The 24,933-nt window shown below is 37.3% G+C and overlaps 1 protein-coding gene across 2 annotated transcripts in view; it reads right to left on the minus strand.

Moving 5' to 3' along the window:
* The window catches only part of RFX6 (regulatory factor X6), a 37,250-nt gene extending 13,087 nt beyond the window's left edge, over positions 1-24,163 (minus strand). The window contains exons 1-10 of one of the 2 annotated variants that reach the window (XM_015858800.2): positions 22,388-24,163; positions 22,093-22,249; positions 20,278-20,401; positions 18,738-18,799; positions 12,530-12,607; positions 9,315-9,342; positions 4,718-4,825; positions 2,672-2,749; positions 2,465-2,578; positions 494-543 (exon numbers count right to left, since the gene is read on the minus strand). In XM_015858800.2, the coding sequence (XP_015714286.1) occupies positions 494-543; positions 2,465-2,578; positions 2,672-2,749; positions 4,718-4,825; positions 9,315-9,342; positions 12,530-12,607; positions 18,738-18,799; positions 20,278-20,401; positions 22,093-22,249; positions 22,388-22,571 (983 nt within the window). In that variant the 5' untranslated portion in view covers positions 22,572-24,163. Of the gene's footprint in view, positions 1-493; positions 544-2,464; positions 2,579-2,671; positions 2,750-4,717; positions 4,826-9,314; positions 9,343-12,529; positions 12,608-13,875; positions 13,993-18,737; positions 18,800-20,277; positions 20,402-22,092; positions 22,250-22,387 lie in introns of those variants that run through there. The other variant, XM_015858801.2, reaches the window with a different exon arrangement.
* Positions 24,164-24,933: the final 770 nt, after the last annotated feature.

Raw genomic sequence — 24,933 nt, forward strand, 5'->3', positions numbered from 1 at the left:
GAAACTCAAGATCTTAGACAGACATAAAACCCCAAATGTGACAGTCTTCAAGGGAAAGGAAAAGTGAGAAGATTCAGAGGTAATTCATGATAATCCTCTTGCAATTGTTGTGTTGAAAAAAAATGCATAGATGAAGCATGTATACAATACAAACCCGAGAAATATTCTGAAAAAAGAAGATAATTATTTTTCCTCATACAGCAAGAGTATATTTCTTTCTTTTTTGCTCTTCCAAGGCTTTTGACTAGAAAAAACATATTTCAAGATATTCAACAAGCCAGAAAACAGGACATTAAAATACTGTCTAATATTTTAAGGCTGTTCTACTTCTATAGCTGTCCTCACAGCTAGTAGTATTAAAATGAGCTTAAAGGCTGTGAGAAAAAATCTCTAGATTACAAAATTTCTGCTACTTACTTGGAATATATTCCAAGAAATATTCCATTTTCTTGGAACATGACTACCAATTAGAATGTATCATTATTATACCTACCTTTCTGGCATTTCTTGCATTGTTGCAGGGATAAGTACATCTGTAAGAACCTTCAAAAAGGTAACATAAAATGGTATCAAACTTCCACTGGACACTTCATTCTGTTCATTCTTGTCTACTTAGATTGTAAAATGATAAGGACAGTGAATTTATACAAAGTAAAGACATCCAAACTACTGTCCAGATTTTTCACTGCTTTCATCTTTCTCCCATCACTACTAGATAGGTGTATGTGAGATGTTTATACACCTAGATATTTCCCATTCCTAATGTATGCTTTTTTGCAGCATGTTAGTAAAACAATAGTGTTATCACTCCTGCCTTACAGTAGAGCAGTCAGTAGAATGATTAGTGCCTAATCATTTTGACTTCTCAGATATCACTGTTAGTCCCAACATAAAGCAGATATTCAAGAGTCTCCCAAGTCCTCAAGCACTACTAGCTGTCTCTTCCTACTGTCATATTGCACTGAAGTTCTCCAGAGTTTATGACAAATCACTTATAGCTAACTGTGGTATAATGGAACCATTTGGCAAAGAAAAACCCAACAAAACAAACTGCCAATTGACATGCCTTCTGGGGCAGCTTACTGCAGAAGGCAAAGTTGTTAGATCACCTATATTGTCAAAATATTTTTCCACTAAAAATTCAAATGGTTTGATAACAACACAGTGGAACAACTCCTAGGATGTGCTGACAAGAATGTTTAACCTAATAATAAGAAAGAAATGGTGAGAGACAGAGAGGAGGGGCAGTGATAAATTCATGAACTTTGCATAATTCTTTATCAGATTTCTAATTTGGGGCTCCTCTATTATTTCTTAATCCATTACATTAAATATTTATTATCAACAAAGTTAGTATTGCATCTGCTGGGCCAGCAGGTTTAAAGCAGAAAAAGACTCACAAACATAGTGTACAATATATCTTCTGCAAACAAATTAGGTATAATGGCTCATTTCCAGGGTAGTAATTACCATCTCCAGTGATAATTACCTTCTTACTTTATAGCTTGTTATGCATCTAAGAAATACGTATTTTCTTCCCTTGGAAGTTTTCCCTCATTGTGCATTAAAGAACGACAGATACATGATAATAAGGCACTCAGTGCTAAACAGCCTCAAGTATCTTCCCTTGACTGCACAATGTTCATTGTTATGCCATCAGTTTTTTCCTCTCACTGATATATATTTGCAAAATGTGTTGAAGAGAGGATGAAAATTCTTTCCTAATTGAACAATATACTATTTCACAGGAACTTAAAATATTTGAAACTAAAGACACAAGAACTTTGGTGGCATTACTTTGCCAATTTATTTTACTCCAGTCCAGTCTTACTTACTTGTGCCCTTGCAATGTTCCTTAGTTTCACTAGCACAGCTATTTGTGTGATCATGCTGGAAAAAAGATCTAAGAGCTGATATGGCATAAAAATTCTACAAAACAGATGTTTCCTACTATTTTTTTAAAAAACTGAATCAGCTCAGAATGCAGCCAACTAAAGCTTTGCTGATACATCTATAAGTATGGGAATGGAAATGAATCCTAAAAGGCAATAAAAGTGGGTACATCTTAATCCAGTATAATTCCTGCCCTGTACCATGAAACTATGGCCTCACATAGCCTTTGTGTAGCAGATCCACATGTGGAATCACCTTGTTAATATGTTGAAGACTGTCTTTGCTGGTAGAAATTGCAATAGTATTTTATGTAAAAACATGACTTCAATTTTCAGCTTATTCAGCCTCATCAGTGAAACACACAAGCATTCTTCTAGCTAAACACAAAAATGCAGGCAAAGATTTCACCATTAGTGGCTTCTTTTAGTCATGGAGTTCTACTTGCTGATTCACACAGACAGATGCAGAAAACAGGCATGACATCCTGCTGCTATAACTCTGACACTATTTTTACATGGATATAAGCTATAAGGTGGCTGAGATAATCCATGCAACTAAATGTCTAACCTACCTTATACAGAATTGAGTCACAAACACAGAAGATGTCAACAATGATGGGATTTTCAAGCAGGGGAAGAAGATGGTCAGGCATTCCTTGCCAAAAATGTAATAAGAAATGTTGAATCTAAAGGAGTAAGAACCAGAATTACGGACATAAATAATGTTTTCTTAGCTCCCTATGTATATATACCAAGAATGTGCGTTCAAACAATCTTACCTCTTCAAAGTTCCCATTAATTGCATTGTCAAGGACACACTGACAGTGTGTTTTGTACATCATTATAAGAGTATCTACCTATTTTGGAAGAAAGAATAATTAAACAGAGTTTCTTATCTCTCTCCTGTATTGCAATTGATATCTATGTTTCTGCTTTGTGTAGCAGGAATTTAACCATAAAATACAAATTATATTGCATTGCATATTTACAAGTAGGGTCTTCAGAAACAATATCACAAATCTCTATTTTTTATCAACACCTTCAAATTTCAATGTTGCTGCTAGAAATGTAGTATCTGAATCCTTACAAAATGTGAAAATGTGAATATCAAAGTAAGGCAATAGATAGATTAGCCAGTCAGATGGTAAATTCATCTTTCTGAAAGCTAAGATTAATCCTAAAGAGTAGTGCAAGTTAATCATTAGGCTACTATAGGCGTCTATGAGTGTTCTGAAACATCATCTCGTTGGACAAATGAGAAAACAGCTGCCAGTCATTTGGTCAAAGTTTAATCACTGCCTTACAGGAACTGAACTTTAAAAAGCAAAACTCCCTTTCATCTCATCAGGCTAATTTATCTAAGTGGATGTTCGCTTATTTTAAGAAATCCACTGAGTTATTACAAGAGTCTGTAAAAAATTACAGTAAATTTAAAAATTTGTAATAAATTATAAATCAAGAATCTTGTAAAGTATTTTCAGGAAAGAAATATGGATGTTAGTAAAATCACTCTTACTGCACAAAAACATGGGAAGTTTTACTACAGCTTTTTTCACTCCACCAAACTCCAGTCAAATTTCATGCATGTGCTCTCTTCAACAGATAATCTAAGGATCAATTACACATTTCCTCTGCTTAAAAGACTTGGGAAGGACACTTCTCTTTTGTCCTCTGTTAGAGATGTAAAAATCCCTGTGTCCATTTTGGATGCATCTTAGTTTAAGGGACTGAGTGATGAGATAGCAAGTGGAGGGATAACAGTGTGGACTTCTAGAAAGAGCTCAGTAATCATTCGTCAGATAAGCTAAAAAGCTAAAAGTGGGAAAAAATAGGGAGGAAAAAAAGAAAGGAAATTAAAAAAAACAAAAACAAAAACAAACAAACAAACAAAAGAAACCTACTACCAAGAAAGGAATAAAGGAGTAACAGGGGAAGAGAGGGAGACACATAAATATATCTCTGTTCCCACAGCCACTTCAAAACTCCAGGAGCCTGTCTTCAGAAGGGATTCACCCCTAAAGCCTTCTTGGACTCTCCTGTCATCTGGTTCCAGTACCAGAGCAGCTACACTGGTGCCAGTCCAAGAATGAAGAGGAAATGAGTTTCATCTTACACTTCATTGCTGGAGTGGTAAAATCCAGTTTTGTTTGTGCTGCTGTACTTGGGCCACAAGGAATCTCAAATGCTCCCCAGATGTAAGAGTTATAATGCATAAGGCTGCTTTCCTTTGTGATGTCTGTATTATATTTCTGTTCACATTAGAGACTGCTGTGTTCCTGAACTGTGATAGATAACTTAGTTTATAACTAAGTTTATGATATAAAGCATACTACAGCAGTGCTTTGAACTGATTCTTTGGTTAAGAAAGATGGTATACTTGTTTCTGAAATACAATTATACTAACTTCCAAAAAAGCCTGTATACTCTGATTTTCACAGAGTCTTTTCAAATAATTAATGATTGTAAAGTTCATCTAATTATTTGCTGTGAATTATTTGTTCTGATCTAATCAGAACAAAATTTACCTTAAATCCAAAGGCATTTGGAATGATGACAACTCTGTTTGTTTGTTTTGCTCTCCCCATCTTACATACCATGAGTTTGTAAAATACTAGGTCAGTTAATAGGTAAATAATTCAACCATCTTTCCAGCAGAGAGCCAGTTAATCGGTGTTAGTAAAGGTTTGCCCCCTCTATAAATCAGTCACTTCTGTTTGATTATGGACATTTCTGGCTCTTTCATGTCAATACCTCAAAGGCTAAGATATGGAGAAACATTGTGGCAATTTTTGATCTGTAAATCAGAGAAGTAGCTCATACTTTACCTTGTCTTTAGAAATGCATCCTTGAAGTAAAAGATGTTGAGCACTTGGAAATTCTGGGAGGAGAGTTCCAGTTTTGGAACTCAGAGAATATTTCCGAGTGAAACCACCCTGAAATGAGAGGGAAAAATAGTAGCATTGAAATATCTAATTCAATTTCAAATGAAATCAAGAATTCATGCTCAACTTGAATATTATTTGAAGAGTCTCTCCACATTCTAGAATATTTACATTCGCATTAGTCTTCAAAATAACAATGCTTATCCAGACCTGTATTTCAGATCAGAAAGGTAATTAAATATGTGCCTAAATACAAACTCCACCAATTACAGTTATCAGAACAATGTGACCTTGGAACTAAATTATTTCACAGAATTCTATAAGTTTTGAATTTAGTCTGTGTTTAAAAACTCTGTAGAATATCATCAGTTGCTCTGTTCTACTGGATGGATTGTGATATCCTCAGGGCAACACTAAGATTTATTTAATATGCATCTTTCTTGTGAAAGGAGTTTGGGTACTGGCGGTGCTAAGGATCTCCCCTATTCTCTTCCTGCTCTGATAGCACTACGACAGTGGGTTCTGCTGCTTTACTACAATACCTGACATTTTATTTTATCATAACTTTTGATAATATATAATGGCATTATAGGTGTGATGGTACGTAGGGACACTTCTGAACTAAGTATTTATTACATAGCTCCCAGTAATTATGACAGAATTGACACAAAGCTCCAGAAAATTTCTTCTAGTCCTGTCTCCTACCGTACTGAAACATGCACACACATAAACTCATGTAGGAAAGAAAAAAAAAAAAGACAGATTGAGCTGTGTGCCCTTCTGTGTCATGGCACTGACTTTAGCTGGCTTCCTCCTAATCTGTTGAAGTGAATGTTTGGCTGTTCACTTCAGAGAGACTACATCTGGTTCAGTGAACATCTTTGGAGCATTTTGCTTCTGTCTATAAGAACAAAATAAAATTACACTGGGTAGAATAAACATAGACTTATACAATAGGAAAAGAAAAATCCTGTAAAGCATTTCAATCCTGAAATTCAAAGTCAGGAGTCAAAGAATGAAGATGGAAAGAGGAAATGCAGTTTCAAAGGAACTCATATAGGAAATAAATATATGGCTTTTCTAGGGCTAACTCTTTAACAACAAGAAAGAGAATTAAAAAAGAAAGGGTGTTCATTAGCATTAAGATCTCAGTTTTGTATCTTAGTAAGGATGATTTCCTTACTGTGGTTTTGTGTTCTCCTGCTTCTTTGTTGATGCATTGTCAGCACTGACCTAGAGACAAGATACATTTGTCTTGAATTACACTAAATCCTGCTGATTTGAGATTTTCTCACAGTTCTTCGAGTTCTCCAAGTCTCTTTGGCTTTTGAATTCTGAAATATTATAGACACATAATATTTGCAGACTGAGAAAAGATCTGGAATAATTATTAAATGTGAACCTTTGGAGAGATGGGATTTGGGTGGACAACAGCCACCCTGTCTGCATCAGTTCTCAAACTGACCATGAAGCAATACAAGGTAAATCTAAACTCATTTAAATTCCTATCCTCTTACTCTCACAGTCTGGTTTAGTCTGTTCCTCCGCATAGTGTAACAGTCACATCCTGCAGTGATATAATGTTACTATGCCTATATTTATAACATGCACCATATCATGCTTATTAAGCTCTAAAATGATATAAGATGAAACCCTCATCCACAAGAGAAGCAATAGAACCTGTGTTATGAAGCTGTCCTTACTGAATCATGCTTTTTCTCAGAGGACTTCATTCATATCAAGAAGAGGTTATTTGGCTGAAACTCATTGTTACATTTTAGTCCACCCAGTCCTCATGTTAAAACTTGATAGAGGTCCTTGAGACTTTCTGCATATTCCTGTGGTAAATCCATTACATCTGAGCAGATTCCTTTTGTACTAGTGAATGGAACTTTTACCCATGTCTTAGTTGTTCGAATAACACTTTAAGTGCCATTTTCCTACCCCTTTGCATACAGTCAAATTTCACTATTAGCTGGTGTAGCAGGCTTATAGAAAAATATTGCATGAAGGAGAACAAAAGGGCATATTCTCTCAAAATGTTGACTCACCAACTGGAGGTCAGTTTCAAGTTGAATTATGAGAAGAAATACTGACAAAAATATAACTGTAGCTGATTTATTCACCATGTATATTATCCCCTCTATTTCTATAGGGTGATATCTCTATCAAAACAACCAGGAAGTAGAAGTTACATTAGGTAAACAAACTTTGCTTGTGCTACCTACTACCCATCTACATACAAGCTATAAGTCAAAGAAATTGTAGAAATTTCAAGGCATTAATATTTCTTCGTGTCAAAACTTTGCCCATAAGTATCAGAAACTGCTTGTGTTTTTTTGTATGTTTATCTGTTGTGGTTTTTTTTTAATAACAGGAGTAATCTCAATTACTTTAAGATGCAGTTACTCGTTAAATACACTAGAAATTCTATTCAGAAGGGATTAGTTCATGTAAAAGAAGGCAGTGATGTTGGTGGGTGACTTAAAATAATTTGCAATGTTTTGTACCTTGCTAATGGGCTTATACTACTGTTTCTCAGTTCTAGGCTTTATATTTTAACCCACTGCCACTTGCCCTTTCAATTTAATGCCATCTGTTTCTAATGGCCATTTAACATTAAGATAATGACAGTAATAATACCTGCTTAATTAACCATACAGACTCTAATGGTGCACTAACTGGTTTAGATAAAAGAATTTGCTGATATCTCCCCCTGCAGAGAGAATACTAGAAAATGTGATAAAACATGCCAGAAGTAAACAGTGTCTCTGGCACTTAGTAAGTGTTCATTCAAATGCCATTTACTCAGTATATTTAGACAATCAGAGCTTTAACATCTTTTCAATGTCTTTATGTTCCTACTTATGCAACCACTGTAAAAGTTTCTGGAATAACTAATTGCATGTACTTTCAAGCTTATGAATAAGGACATATCACTATTCACTTTAATGGAAAGTATGTTGCCAATTTTTCAATAACTTGAGATAATTAAAATTCAGTTTTGACTACAAAACTATGTTTTTCTCTTAGGAGCCATCTTAGTAATTTCAGACAACATGGATCTACAAAATAGAGATCTCTTGCTCTTTTCTCACTTATTTCCACTGACTTCTTTGTGATTATTTTTCTGAGAGGACCAAGGTATTGAAGTCTGGGGCAGAAATGAGATAGGTTTATAGAAACACGACTCCCACCTCTGAGATGGAACTAAAGCATGTATTCATTTATGCCAAGGGAATCAGAAATGTTTCATTCCTAAACTCTGAAAAAATGATTGCTGTGATACTGCTGATGAATCCTTGAATATGTTTGTATCCAATGGCATAGGACTATCTTTGTTTGATAAGACAGCTGATTATCTGAACAGGAAAAAATTCAGCAAGTCTATAGGAACCTCACTAAAATAATTGATACGGTACTACCATGGGAAATGATAGGCTATGCTGGTGAGAGTAGGGATTAGATGAAGAATGTAAAATGTTTAAGAAAGTGTCTCCAGCTAAACAAGCTCTGTTTACTGGGAAACTTCAGGGCTGAAAAGGAACTGAAGTGAAAATTCTCAAAGACCAGACTTGGGACTGATGTCACAGAGTATTTCATAGGTTAAACTGGCTGACATGAGCTAATGAAATCATCAGTAAAGAGGAAGACCAAGAGGTCATGTAGAAATATCTGGATGGCTTTGAGATAAAGGCAATAAAGGGGCTGAAAATCAATAGAGTAAAGCTACACTCTCAGGAACCAATAAGAATTTCTGCTATCAGCTAGGAATTGCTTATCTGAAAATGAAAAAGGAGAAAGACCAGTTTTCTATCAGTTCATCACACAAACTATATTTAATCTGGTAAATTAAATGGTGTCAAGAACTGTCCCCAGACAATATCAAATCTATATCATTCAGAATGTTTCCTGGCATTTTTTTCAGTTCACACCAGATACAACTCTCTTCTAAACAATTCCCAGACATGCTTAAACTGTTACTTCATGATGAGGGCAATGAGAAGGGACTATGCTGTTTTTGGGAATTAGGTGTTCAGTAGTACGGATGCAGGCTATGCCATGACAGTTGAACAGTGTCAAAGAACAATTTGGGAACATTCCGTAACCATCATAATAAAATGTTATAAAGAGTCAAAAATAGAAGAAGATGTTAATGGTGAAGAGGCATAAAATTCCACTTATCAAAACCCATTAATTTCCAATCAGATCAATGAGATTCTGAGAAAGCCTTCCTGCAAAAGTAATGGATACAAAAAACTTAGACCTTGAGCCACTGTCTAGGAGGCTCTGTTACAAACTGCTGTACTAGCAGGGAACTAGGTTGGAACACGTACCTAGGAATCTGCTTTTCAGTCTTACTTTCCTGTAAGTATTTAGAGGAGCAAATACTCAGTGACACAAAAAAAAGGGTTCTGCAGTCTATTCTTTAATGCAAAATACTGCTGAAATTTTGAAAGAAGTGAATGAAGAAAACCACAGGTCACAAATACTATTTTGTTCATGATAGAAGTGGAAGGAAACCAACTGAAGCACTTACCTCATTTTTCAACTTGCTTCCAGAGAACCTTTGAAAATAAATTTATTTTATTATTTTTTCATAAGCAAAACATTTTTCATATACATACAGGCATATTCAATCATTCTGTCATATACACATACTTACACATCTGTATCTATGTATAAAATAGTTTGATTAGAATAATGACTTACATTTCTCCAACTATGATAATAGTAAAACCCACACTTTTTTCTAAACTTGTTCCATTGACTTGCAAGTGTATGAGTACATCAGGGAAACTTACTGAAGGTAGTTTTTAAACAGGAAGATTCAGACCACTGACCAAAAAAGTAAAGTATAAAAATTTCAGTTTATTTCTTTGGATCTTTGCAACTTCACAAATATCATCAGGGCAACATAGATGCAAGTCCATGAGGTTGTGGAAACTCAATTTTTTATTTATTTATTTATTTATTTTGGATGCTGCTGAGTTAAGTCAGAGTAGAAAAAAAAAAAGTATCTAGAATTTATACTTCCCAGGAAAACAAAGAAACATAGTAATCTCTCACTCTCTTTTACCACAGCACTACTTTGATACAAGCAAAATGCATTTCTAAGATGAAATATTTTGTAACTATCAAAAATACTTTGCAGTATGGTGACTGTGCTTTTAATAGTCCATTCCAGAGATTCCCGATGAATTCAATGGACTAAGAGGCAGACATTAGAAAACACACCTTTTAAATTATAGCTACTTCACTAGAGAATGTGTAAGTATAGAGACTCTAAAGGATCAGTATAATGATAAACGAGCAAGATAGCACTGCTTGTTTGATCACTGTTACTTCCTCTTCTGCCAGCTGATAAGATACTGTGGGCAACACAATGTCTTATAATTATTAGCAGCAATGTGGTCATTCCATATTGTTGAGATGCTTTGCTGGCAGGACTGAAAACCAGAGACTGTGACTGGCCTGGGCAGGTGGAATTCATAGTCTTTCAATTTCCAACATGTGATGATTCATTATGTTACCCACAGAATTTCTGGGTCTGCTGATAGAAGAGCATGAATGAAGGCATAATTCTCAGTTGACTACAATGAGTTGCTGATTAGCTTCATAGCTAAATGTTTTTGTTATGGACTGTTAATTTCCATATTCATAGTATAACATACACAGGATGTACAGCAAAAATACTAAGCAGCATCTGATAGTATTGCTCCTCCAGAGCCTTAATCACCAACTAAAGCTCTCCTTCTCAAAATGCTGTGTATATCAGTAACTTTAGTGTCAGTTGCTCTCCTTTTGTGGTGCAAAGTTTGATATTTAAATGAACTAGGAGGTCAAATTTATAGTGAAATTAACAGGTCCAGTCATCAACAATCCTACATTTAAGGACTACTGTAGTCAGCTTGATTACCAGGATATTAACTCTCAAATGTCAATTACATTGAAATGGAAGTGCAGGCCTATATTTAGGTAGCTAAACCAAGGCCCCTTTTAATCATTTCACAAGCTGCCATCTACTTAACATGTGTTGTGGTAAGGACTTACACATGCTTTTGTTTGTGTTGGAATAGTGTGATCTGATATCATCAAATCGTATATTTTCACTGCCTATTTCTGCTCTGAGATTGATCCAGGAAAAAAAATTTATGGCTCACTTCTAGAACAGTGATTGAGCAAAGGTTAAAGATGGATCATTATATTTAGCAGCCAGCAACTGGGATATTCATTCTCTGTCTTGTCATCCCACACTGCCTGAGTTTTCTCCCCTACAAGTCTGCTATTAACCCCAGACTACTGCGTCACTGTCACACAGCCATATCCAAACACAATGATAGCCCTGACTATGCAAAGTCAGCATTTGAGCTTCTGTTCTAAATCAGCTAGTGACTGCTGAACCCTGAAAATTCAATGGCTCCAACATGAGAGTACAAGTCCAGACACAAATAAAAAGTTCCTAAGCAGCTGATAAGCAGAGTCTAGTCCCTTTTCTCACATTTCTTATTCAAGATAGGGATACCTAGAGTTACTCGTCAACACTTTGGATTCTCTTGGTGTATTTGGCATAATTGGCCTAAAGATTCTGACATGTAGAGTACTGGATTTTCAAAAATGCACAGCTATCTCGATCATATGAAAAAATGTTTTTCAGAAGCATTAAGTACTCACAAGCTTTTTGTTTTCAACAAAAAGGGCATTTGCTGACCCTGACTTGAGGTTTAAGAATAACTATATTCCTTTAAGTGAAAAGAACTGATTTTTGTCAATTCAATGAGCAGTTTGCTCAAGATAATGCTAAATTGTGAAAAAAATTATCTAGCAACACCTCCATAGCTTTGGATAAATAATGGGTAAGGAAATAGCATATTCCATTCTATTACACCTTAAGGCCTTCAGTAGATAGAACTCTCCTTTCCAACATTACTGGTGACATTACCCTCATTTTTTACACTTGTTTTGTTGTTTGGAAGAAGGCTCTTTGGATATAGCCTGAATCTGACAGCAGCTGAATTTTCTGTGTGCGATTATAAGCTCATTTACTCTTTTCCTTTCTCGTAGTTCCCACTTACACGGGCACACTGCTATAGACAATGAAAGCCGTCATTCAAGCTGTATGTGAACACAGACATTTGTTTTACTAACTATTAATCTTTGGCAAACCAACAGGCAGCTATCGTAACATATTGATCCTGCTAGCTGTCCCTTAAATAAATATAATTAGAGCTTCCTGGGTTAGGTTTAAACTGATATTAGCCAGTTAAAGGACTTGTAAATATTAATCTACACTAACCCCTCCTCCCTCCTACCCACAGGTGCCAGCTTCACACCATTCTCCAGACGTTTCATAATGGGAAGCTGTCCTGGGGAAAGAAATCACAGGATGATACACAAGCAAACAAAATGAGACAAGTATTCTGGAAAATGTGTTTTGCTGTTGTATACTAAAAAATCCTCTTATGGAATAAATTGATGCAGCTCTGTGCTGACTATGATGAAGTCATACTGGTAGATATGAGTAAAAGATCCAAATCAAGCTATAAAAACAAAAATCTATGTCTCTAGGGAGCAAACTGGTACCTAAATCTTTGAATGTCAGATATTGACAGTTACAGCAATATTAATTCTGGTATCAACAGTAATTAGTGTCCTACAAATACTTTTGTTAGGGAAGTTTTAAGTTGCACCTCCACTGACCGTCTTTCTAAAGCAGGGTCAGAGGCTTTATATCTCAGGTGTATGCTACTGTACCTGGTTAAGCCTTTGCCAGAATAAACGGAGTGGTAGTACGCACTGCTTTCTTTAATGCCAATTCCATAATAGTGATACCTGTGGGAGGGGAAAAAAAAAAAAAAAAAGAGTATTTTTATTTCTGTGTGACATGTCAGATAAAGTAAACTGTCAAATTCAGTGCTATATGAAAGCTTTCCTTTACAGTTTTTACTAATTTCTTTCACTGTCATGGAAAAAGATAATCTGATCTCATAGAAAATAGAGTCGCCATGATTTGATCCAAAATTCAAAGCTAACATTTTCTCTGAATTTAAAACAATTTCTCTTTTACAATCATGTTACTTGGAGGAATATATCTACCAGAAACCCGTTGCATCTCTTTTTCTTAATGTTCATTGTCTTTCATTTTAATTCCAGCTTGTTGCAAAGGTTTGATCCACCAGGGGTAATTATTCAGGTATACTACTGTTATATCTAGGAGATTTCACAGAACGCTTTTCAGGTAAAAGTAACTCCCTACTGCATTTCTTCCCTATAAATTAGTTTTCATCCATGTGCAAGAAGCAATGCTAATGCATTATTCATTCATTCATTCATCTCTCAAGTTGTAGGCTGACTAACTCTGCTTTAGCTGCTTAAGGAGATAACATCTCCATTCCCCTCCCAAACTGCTCTCCTGAAAATGATTGCCCCCAGAACAGAACTGGAAGAAAGAAACTTTTACTGTATCTTCCCTGCTGCTCTGAGCAAAACACCTTAACATTAAGAGCTGGTGCTAAGAAATCTGGTTATGCATAAGATACTGTTTTCCACTGATGTTGCTACAGAAGAAGTGACCTTCCTGAGCAGAGTGCAAGAGCAAGATTTGGCCATAGAAAAAATCCACATTGCACTGATTTCACTAAAACATCTCAAAAACTTCTCAAAAACTTCAGTCTTAAAATACAATCATAGAATGGCTTAAGTTGGAAGGGATCTTAAAGATCATCTAGTTATGAGCCCATGCCAGTGGGCAGGACTGCCGCCCACTTGATCAGGATGCCCCTGACCTCATCCATTCTGGCCTAGAATACTCCAGGGCACAGGGCATCCACAGTTTATCTGGACAGCCTATGCCAGTGCCTTACCATCCTTTGAGTAAAGACTTTCTTCCTAACATCTAACCTATATCTCCCCTCTTTTAGTTTAGAGCCATTTCCCCTTGCCCTATCACTATCATACCAGTTAAAAATTCTGTCTCCCTCTGGCCTGTAAGCTCCCTTTAAGTACTCCCTGCAATGAGGTATCCACAGTGCTTTCACATTTCTAAGCTAAACAAGCCCAACTCCTTCAGACTATTTTCATAGGAGAGATACTCCAACTACCTGATCATCTTTGTGGCCCTCTTCCGGATCTACTCCAACACCTCCTCATTCTTCCTGTACTGGGGTCCCCAGACTTGGACACGGTAATACTCTCCAGCTAGTAGTTCATAGACTATATGAAGATTTTCAGCTCATTTCTGCTATTCCTGATGATGTTTATTAAAAATAATAATAATAAAAATTACTATTCTACAGTTTGTTTTTGCATGGGGTAGCTGTAGATAAGAACAAAAAGCTGAAATGCTTTATTCTTTATAAATATGACTAAAGACATCAGATACAAAATATAGTAAGAAACAGTTTGTTGGTGATAAGTTTGCTTAGCTCTGAAGGTCTTAGCTGACATACTCATTTCTGTTTTCATTGGGTGCATCCAGAATTTCATAGCTAAACAACTGTGGCAAAAAAGGTGGCTGCTGTTAAGTATCATGGCTTTTACTGTTTGTCAGAAATTGATGAATCTATGTACTACTGATAGATCACAGTGGCAAAACCCTTAAGAAGGCCAAATGTCTCTCAACTATTTATTTACTACAGATTAACTTTCCCTGAAAAAAAAACATTTCTCTTGGGATGGTTATGTGATGAACAGAGCATTTTAAAATATCTTTTAATTGTCAGAAGATCGGACATAATGATATATGCTTACTACAGTTCCCTTTTTACTGAGTAAAGTCAAAGCTGAGTAACTAAATCAGAGGAACACCTCAAGATGGTTTAGAATGCCTTACACTAAATATGACCTTTCATTAAATGCCAAAATGCTGGACAGTTGTCCTCAGTTTCAGATCCATTAGTGCATCATCTGTATTGTGAATTAAAGTCCTGAAGCTTTTCAGATATTACTTTTGCTTTAGGGCCATTAAACAGATGGACTTGGGCCAAACACCCATATCAGAAAATGCCTAATATTTGAAAGGCTTCTGACAAAAATGCTAAAGGCATGAACATTTTTTTCTCTTTCATGAAGGTGAAGTTATTTTTTATGTGACTTAAGTAGTTTTGAAAATGCATATGTATGGATCCTGTGAAAGAACAGTGTGTACTTAACTTGACATTACAAAGTTTGTGCATTGCACAGGGTGAAAACCTGAACAGAGCTCTGATTACTTCTTTAAAAATGTTATAGACACAACAGTGTGCTTGGCGTTGGCCATACAAGCAAACATTTCTCTGCATCCATTCTGACATCCCAAACCTCTCAGTTTTGATTATGTGCCATTCTTTAAATTCTAAAAATAAAACTTCACACTTGCTCCACAAATTTGGAACTCCCTCTTGTTAAATCAGAAGCCAAAGAAAAGCAAGATTTCTTCATAAGTTGAGAATCAAGATCTAGATTATTCAATATGTAACTTAGTATTAACAGATTTGGGGCTAGAAGCAGGGACTGTTGCGTGATTTGGATTCCCGGGTTTGTAACAGCAGGTGAAACATTTGTTACTGTTCTGGAATGCCCCAGGATATCAGAATTTCAGGTGTGACATTTTATTTCATGAAGAATAGAAGCTTTTGGTACTTATTCAGTGTGCCCTAAAAGCAGAGCAACTATCTTTCTAATTTCCTTTAATGTTAACTAAAAAATACTGTAAAATAACTGTAATAACTGTAAAATAGTACAGCCTTCTAGTCATGGCACAGAAGCAATAAAAATACAATCTGTGCTTTTCAAGTTCTGTCTGGCATGCTTCATAGATAGATTTTTATTCTCTTGCAGCCCAAAGTGATTATTTGAATATCTTTTTTTTTTCTTTTTATTTTTTTTGACTTGTTTTTGATAGTAATATAAAAAATCTTTACCCTACAACTTCAAGTACCCTCTTTCTGTCTCCTTATACTTGTGTTCTACTGTTTTATTTCTATCATATAATTCATAACATGAAATCAGCCGGCATAAGAAACCTACTTTTGATTTTTGTAACTGATCTATTGAAAAACAAACTGAACTGCTTTTCTCTTAATTTCAGTGGCTTATTGTAACATATGTTCCTATGCAAGTAGTAGCCCTGATTTTAGCATACACTGACACAAATGATAGCTGATAAGGAAATGATAGGCTTAAGCTGCTCAGGGACTTGCAATAACTTGTTATCATGGGGCCAGCTGCCATATCAGTTTTATTAACCCACTAAATCACTCCTAATAAATAAGATAATAGTTTTCAGACATGATGGATAAAAGCTAAGATTCAATGTTGGTCAAAGTCTACGTAGAAATTAAATTGTAACTTGAGCTCAGCAGCCTACTGTGTGTATTTTCCTGAATAACTGCTCCTCATAACTCATGTACAATGAAGACCAAAACTAAATTCTACTAGTGGCCACAGTATATTCAAAACTGCCTGTGCAAAAAGAAGGGTTCAGAACCTGTTCTACAAACAACCGTTGCTTAAGAAATGGTATTCTCAGAAAAGAGTTTGCAACATTTATTTATTTGTGGTGCTGTGCCATCTTTCAGTCAGATGGAATATAGAAATTGCCTCTGCTGTTTAGCAACCTGGACTGATCAGCATGGGCATCAGAGATAACACAAACACTGCTGACAAAACTCTGCCCAATATGTTGTACTTTTTTGGTCAAATGCTTAAATGAGTATTTTAGTATTTACATTTTTTGTACAAATATACTGTTGGATATAAGCAGAGAGAGGGATGTTCTGACTGAGGACCCAAGCTATTGAATTTATTAGAACCACTTTTAAGGCCACCCTGGAACCTCAGATAACAAATGCTGCTCAGAATCTGAGGATAAACCAACATTTGTCTGTATATCTCACACCTTAGAGCAGCACCCCTGCCTCACATCATAGAACAGCAGTGTTTTCTAATATCCAGTTTGAGTATGGTGTAGGAGAAAATTTTTGTCACCTTCAAGTTGATAGAAGAGAGAACTGATTTTCTTTGCTTTCTTCTGACCACAGCCAGGCTCTATCAAACTGTTACCATGTGTGCATACAGGGTAGGTGCAGGGCTACCTAGGGAGTTTACTTTTCTTTGTAATACAAGAATAATGCCACTAGAGAGCATTTCCATGCTCTGGAGCAACAACCGCTTTCCAGGCAATATCACACCACCAAACAACAGCCAGAAATAGCTAGTGCTATTACTGCTCTTCTAATGTTATATCCAATAACAACAACAACAAAATTGAGAATGAAAACAGCAAACAAAACAAAACAAGTCACTTCCACTACCATGCTTAAAATACGGAATTTAATTGCTAGAGGAAACCTCCAGTGGAAAAAAAAAAAAAAAAAAAAAAAAAAAGGAGAAAAATACGCCAGATGTTCAAACAAAACCTGCTGATGCCTCATCCTCCTTTGAGGAAATTGCCCAAGAACAGTTAATCCATATGAAAATAAGGCACATAATACCATCAAGGTCAGTAGGGCTATTGGATCTGCTGAAGAAATGTTATGTATGAAGTATATCTGTACTAGCACAGATAAATGTCTCAGTAAAAAGAGTTATAGAGACGCAATTAAGTCTATAGTTAGATTCCCATGTAAAAAACAAGATTTGAAACATACCTCTTTACTTAGTGGATGCTAACATACTATGCTTTAATTACTTAGATATATGACATGTTTTGGAAGTTTGGATCTTGTTTATGAATTTATTAGATATATCAGATCAAAAATATAATTAGAGTCTTTGCAGTATTTTGCCTTTGCATTCTCTCATTTGTTAAAACTTGAAAGTATATCTTTAAATATGCTGGCTTGTGAACATGATTAAGACTTAACAGAAGAATTCATGAATCGGAAGGTTGTCAAATATTTCTGCACAGCTTATGAATGCCATACCCCTCAAAAATTTAAACACAACAGCAAATGTCCATCTGCAAAGCTGACCAAATCTGTAGCATCTTGTGCCTGTAACCGTAGCTGAAATTTGGCACAACAGAAAATGCATGAAATCTCTATTCTTCCCTATACATGGCTTTTCTAAATGTGAAACTCCTTAAAAACTGTCCATACAGCATCTGCAGATCATTGATCCTCTACATTGCTTATACCAGTACATTTTCAAATACTCAGAAAGGGAGCATTCCATACTAAAAGTTTAAAAAAAGAATCAGACCAGGGACAATTCATCAGTTCATCCTCAGCAATCTTGGCATGAGGACATAGAGGAAAGAGTGGAGGTAAGGGATGTTGTTACACTGTTCACCACTGCTTTACACTCACTATATCGCAACTAAAAATTCAGTGCCAGAACCAGAGCAAACAAAACTTTTCACCACAAGTAATAATACATAACTGTCTGCAATTTGTTTCCACATTTTAACATTGTGCAGTTGAAATGTACAATTCAAATGGATATATCATATATGAAATGACCATGCAACAGGCTGTGTACTTATCAGAGCTTTTAAAAATTATCCAGATATATACTTTCTTCTAAATTTAAGACAATGCTTTTTTTTTAGAGCCTTTAAATTAATCAGTATTGTTATGGATAGAACAGTTTGAAAGTAGTCAGGTTTACAATAGGCAAATGAAATCACAGTTAAATTGCACATTGTTTATAGCGAGGTGAGCAGCTGTAACAATGATATATGTTATAAAATGTTTTATACACACATACATAACATTGTGATGTATGTCCTCAAGAAGCGTATGACTCTACAAAAATAATTGTGCTTTAGAAGATTAATCAGTTTACTTTTAGAAATTATGCCTGCTGTAATGTTTTTACTTAAATGCTACTTCAGTTTCATCATGTACATCACAGATTATCACTTAGAGCTTTCCATCCGAATAACCCCTCCTAGCAATTAGTACTCATTAGAAAGGCATGGAAATACATTTGATTCCTAGAATGTATGCGGTAAGCGGATACACAAATAACTGCGCCTTACTTGGAATGGCCTCTTGTTCCAAGCCGCCTTGTGGTAAGGAGAGGGAATTTCTGGCGAATGGTCTAAAGAGAAAAGAATTGTGTTAATGTCTAACAGCGGCATACTTTCTTAGGCATTTTTCTCATGGAAGAAACTGGAGGACAAATGAACAGCCTAATGTAGTCTGTAAATAAGTATGTGCCACAAATAAGACAAAACATAAGCAATTAAGCATATTGTATACTGCAGAGGTCCTTCCAACATTGTCCATCTCTTTGTGTACCTCCACTCTTCCCAAGTTCCTTTTCTGGACTTCCTTTCCATTTTTACTTCTACAATGCAAAGTCTTTTCCCCATGATCCTGCCCCATTCAGATCCCTAGGGGATCTGAATCTGTATCTTTAGCTTCAGAGATCTAAACATAACCAAGGGAAAGATTTGGCTGCTAGCCATTCAATTTTCAAAGTCATACAGCTAGAGATAAACTGATTATTTTATTAAAAAGAAAAAAATAAATAAATCAAACTTTGATTTCAAAACTGACCAGAAAGCTAAGGAAAAAAATATTTCCTTGCCTTGCAGGTATTTCTATGCCCTCCACTATCAAAAGGCTGCACAGTCTTAAACATATTTATGCTCACTGAAACAGTATGAAAGTTTACATTAGGCACATAATGTGATTTAAATCAAATCAAGAAAAACATTCTGACACTGGACTCCTGAGATTCAGATTACTGCCATAAAATCATCCCAATCTTCCCATAAAGAACAATGCTTATTGAGAACAAAACTCAGTAATAGAAGTAGAAGTAGTAGACACAGCTAATAGACCTCTGTCAAAATAAAGTTTAAATGGAAAGCTGATGTCTTCCTCATTTATGCTGGAACCATGTAATGAAAATTAGATATACACTGAGAAAGTGTATCTTATTTGGGATGAAAAAATTAGTAAGTAATTTTATGAACTGGATTTGAAATCCATTATTATTATTTAATTAAATTGATGCATTTTGCTATCTAAGAACAATGAAGAGATCAGCATTTTTGGTTTCCTCTTTCACCAGCTACTCAGAGTTTAATTAGGAAAGCTCCCATCTCTCTTTCATTAAAATGATTTCAGGATTAATTGTAGGGAAAGGCAGAAAAGGGGCTAAATCAACTTCTTTTTATTCCCATTCAGGAGCTCTTTGTATTATTAACTTTATTCCCCTTCTCATATCACTTCTCACTTAGCACTTTAGTATAATTAAAAGTGCCTTCTATGTCTTTTATTATTATTATTTTAATGGAAAGAACCACATTAATGTCATTGTTAAAAAGAAAAAAATAAGAAAACAGTTGGAGAGAAAATAAAACAAAGAAAAAGAAGCTGGAGTTCCTCATAATTCTCCTAAAGCTGCTGTCATAAAATCTTTTCATATTTAATCACTTAATTAGTTTGATTATGTGCATTAACAACAGAAAGAAACCGATGAATTCATTAGACATTTTAACACGTGTACCAGTCTCTAAGTCTATCAAAGAACTGGCCTAACAAATGATGAAGATATTTACTCTTTACCTTCCCAAAAGTTGCAGCACAGGCAGGTTCCAGCTTCTCTTTTCTGCAGAAGTCTAAATAATGTGCATAAAGGATGCATCTTGGTAAGCAAACTCCCTCACAGACAATGTAGTTTTCTTCCAGCCTGTACGGAGAAAGAAACTGCCAGGGTAAGAAGCAACACAGCGCGTTTCCCCATTTTATTTCCCTTCCCTTTTTCTGACACTGCCCTCTTTTTAAGTTTTTTTTCCATTTTACTGAAGATTTCTACAATGGCACATAGAAGAGTTTCTACTGAATAACACAGACACCAGAAATTGACTACACTTATTGAAACTGACTATGCTTAAGGCAGCTGCAGAATATGGAACACCTGAAGCCAGGACCCTTTTTCCTAATGAGTCTTCTTCAATGCAATTTGATTTAAATGATTTTTATTTCAATGACTACCACCTAAGAACCAACCTTGCTCTGAAAAGATGAGCACCAATTACGCAGTGAAAGACCTGGGTTTAAGTCTGACTTCTGAACAGAGCAGGGACTTCATCTTGCATCATCTGCCCCAGTGTACGTTTAACACCCGTAGTTAAGTCTCTCTTTTTCTTCCTACTTTGGATTTTCAATTTCCATGTGGGATCTGAAGCTGTTTCTTGACCAAACCATGGTAAAAATCAAAGATCTGACATTTTCTGAAGAGTACACATTTCTGTGCATCTGTTTGTAAGATACGTGCGCCTGATAGTGGTCAACAAAGTCTAATTTAAAAACAAGCAAAAGCTATTTGTCTTCTCTTTAGCTGAACTACTGGTAACAGCAAGGTGGTCCACTCCTGATTGTTTCTTTTCTTTGTCAGCATCAATCATTTGCTACTCCTGGAATTATCTGCAATAAATTTGTTTTCTAAACTACACAAATGTGTAAGAAAATACCTTAGCAGTAAATACTGCACATGGAATAATTTACAAGTCCTCAGACTCAAATCCTTACAGTTTACTGTCTGCTCTAAGTCAGATGTAAACTAAAGTAAGAAACTGAGATATTCACATTATTCTTGCTTTTCGGTTATAAGGAAAACTCTAGATTTACAGCCTGTGTCTGGTAACTATGCTCCCATTTAATTCAACAGTACTGCTCACTAACTTCCAGAGTACTTTAAGAAAGACCTGTAGCAGATAAAGCCTACAGAATTTGAGCTCCACTTTGGTTTAGTTTTTACCAAACTAAAACAGAGTTAGGGCGTCTGTGAGTGGTAGAATTTAATGCAAAAAGTACAGCGAGAAACAATGAAAATGTAACTGTTGTTCCCATTTAGAGTAATAAAAGCTAATGTAATTCTTAGGTAATTTCTCGTTTCTAAACTTTTTAAAGACATTTGGGTTTAATGTTTCTGCAAAGAAGACATTACAATGTTATTTTACTGAAACAAAATAACAGAGAAACGACTATATACATATTAGTACAGTATTCCTACTAAGCCAGGATGACCAGCTAAATAAGCGCAGTTTCTTTCCATATTGGATGCCTGGATCACACGTCCAGGTACAATAAGCTGATCCACAGTGCTTTCTGTCCCGAATAAATCTGATCTTCCATCACCTCTCACAGCCGTGTGCCAAAGGAACCAGATAGAGGTTTCTGCTAACAGGCAAACCTCCGCTAATTCAAAGCATCAGGAATTTGAGGGAGACAAGGGTTATCAAAAGTTGGAATAAGCTCAAGGAACCCAACGAACGCAGCCACTGCCAACGAGCGGTGCGATGCCGCTCCTGTTGCTGGCACAGCCCCGAGGCGGAGGAGCGGCCCTCTGGGAGACCCCCCCCGTCCAGCCGGCCCTACCACTGCAGGGTGAGCTGCGTCTGCTTCTTCTTGTCCTTCATCATCTGCGTGATGCTCTTCTTCGGGGACGGGCTCTTGTCCGCAGCTCTCAGTTTGCCGTCGCGAGTATTCGCATCCTCTTCTTCCGAGGAGAGAGTCTCGCCGTTAAAAGGCACTTCTGCGCGAGAAGGAGCGAAGAGAGAAGCAGCCCGGGGACGGCATTAGGTCGGCAGCACACCGTCCCCCCGAGCATCCCGTTAAACCGGCGCTGCCCCACGGCCGGGCCCTCCCCAGCGGCTCTCCCCGCGGTCCTCACCCGACTTGACGGCAGCGGGCAACTCCGTCAGCCCCCTCCCGGCTCCCAGCCCTTCCTCGGCGTAGGGCAGCAAGCCGCCCGCCAGCAGCTCCACGTAGCACTCCTCCGGCCCGGCGGTGGCGGACATCGCCTGCGTGGCCGGGAGGTGCAGGAAGGCGTCCTCTTGCTCGGGCCCCTTGGCCATGCTGCTCAGCGGCACCTGCCTCGCCTCGCCGCCGCGCCCATGGGCTGCCGAACGGGACGGGGCGGGCGTAGGGCAGTGCGGGCCGCTTGTGCGAGGCTGCGGTGGCGGGGATAGTCGAACGAGAGGAGAGGAAAGGCGAAGAGAGAAACAGGTGTGACCCGGGAGGCGGCGGGTTCAGGGCGCCCCTCCCTCCTGACGGCAACTCCCGGGGGAGTCGGGGCTGGGGGCACGAAAGAACGGGTCTGCAGGGGCTTAATGATTAACTGCCGGCTGCGTGCGGAGGAGCACCTCGGAGTTCTCTCCTTACTTCAGTCGTGATGCTATACACAGCTTAATTCGTATCACCGTGTCTGTATATGACTTCTGTCAGCTCTCAGCATAACTCACAGAGACAGTTCAGCTTCTGTTCTGAGGCTACAGTAAAATCTTATCCCGTTCTCTGACTTCTCTAAGTACTTCAGAGCCTGACCCACGAGGATCAGTATTTCTACAGTGTGACAAAACTTTCCAGCTACAAACTTACACCGAATCTCTAGTAAGCAAAATCCTATATGCCACTGTCTTCCTGGTAACAGAGAGCTAAATGTGGTATCCCTTGTGTAAGAACAGGATTCTCCTTCACTGTTACTTCAGAATATCTTCCATGGCACAAATTCTAGCCATCAAGACATGAACCAGGTCGTTTCCACCCCTGGGCAACAGTAATTTGTAGTCACTTCCTGTTGCATCTGTGGGTCAAGAGCTGCTTCATCGTAGAATCACAGAACAGTTTGGGTTGGAAGGGACCTTAGAGCCCATACAGTTCCAATCTGCTGTTATGAGCAGGGCTGCCTCCAACTTGATCATGCTGCCCATCCAACCTGGCCGTGAATACCTCCAGGGATGAGGCATCTACAGCTTCTCCCTTTGCACTGCCTCTGGACTGCCCCAACCCTGAGACCACTAAGGGTAACATCCCTGTGACTTTCATTCAGGCATCCCTTCAGTTACTGGAAGGCAGTGACGATATCTCACTGGAACTTTCTCTTCTCTGAGCTGAGCAAACCCAGCATCCTCAAGCTATTTTCATAGGAGAGGTGCTCCAGCTCTCTGATCTTCATAGGCCTCTTCTGGACCCACCCCAACAGCACTGTATCCTTCCCATACTGGGGGCCCCAGGCCTGGACTTCCTACTCTGGATAGGCCTTCACAAAGGCAGAGCAGGGAGGCACAATCACCTCCCTCACCCTGCTGGCCACCCATTTACCTGAAGCTGATTCTGATTTAAGAACTCTTTTGGTAAATGAAAGTTATTGGATTTAATAACTTCCTCAGGCTCATACAAACACTCCTATCTCTACTAGCTCCTCCAAAGCAAGTGAATGGCTATCGTGCAGCATTAACAGCTCTGTATGAAACTGGGCATATGTTTGCAGCAGTAAAGAAAGAAAAATGGATTGGCTAGTGCTCCTGAGCAAACTCATGTTTAAAGACTGCATGAGAAAAGTGCATCATCCACTGCCAATATGTGAACAAACATATCTGTTTTGTAATAAACAGAAATGAGGAAGTTCTTCCTGTAAGTAATGATAAATTACATACAAATTATACTTATCTGACAGGGAATAGTGTTCCTTAATAAAATCTAATTGTTTTTATAATATTCTACATGAAATCACTGGTACTGAAAATAACTTATAGGAGAGAAATATTTGTCCAGGCAGGGACAGGTAAATTCTAGAGTTCAAGCTGTGCTCTCGCAGCTGTAAAACAACCAGATCCCTCTGCTTTATGGAATAGATTTTACTCCACGTTGTCTACTGTATGAGACACTGATAGTTGGTGCTGTGTCTGTTTGCAAAGTCACAGGGATTGCAGGGGTCAGCAGCAATGGCATATTTCTTATCACCACAGAAACTTTCTTTCCCTTACATGTTAACTTCTCAGCAGCCATCCTGTTGTGATTTGTAGTCAGGGAGTTCACAGAGTAGTTTTAAATTTGATGTCTCTGATGCCGGTGTGGTACATCCCTAGTATTTGAGTGACACCATGAAACTCCTGACATGGCTTGCCAAAACCAGTCAAAAAGCCCAGAGAATTGTCCACAAGTTTGCAGCCTGCAAGTAATTTTCTTTGCTAAGGTAATTGCCCTTGATTTAGTCTTCATCTTTTATTTTACTTATTTCAGCTCTTTACTTTCTTTCAGGCCATTCCTGTTTCCATTCAGTTCCTATCACTCTCTTTGTTCCACGTTCCTTCAATTTTCAATTCCAACAGTATGTTAAGCAGGATGTTCCTTGCTTGAAATTTGCTTTCAGTGACAATTTTGCTATCAATTATGTTTATTTGCCTAACTGCCCCAAACCCTTTTCCTCACTAAAAT

The sequence above is a fragment of the Coturnix japonica genome, chromosome 3 (assembly GCF_001577835.2).
Source record: "Coturnix japonica isolate 7356 chromosome 3, Coturnix japonica 2.1, whole genome shotgun sequence".
Taxonomy (NCBI): Eukaryota; Metazoa; Chordata; class Aves; order Galliformes; family Phasianidae; genus Coturnix; species Coturnix japonica.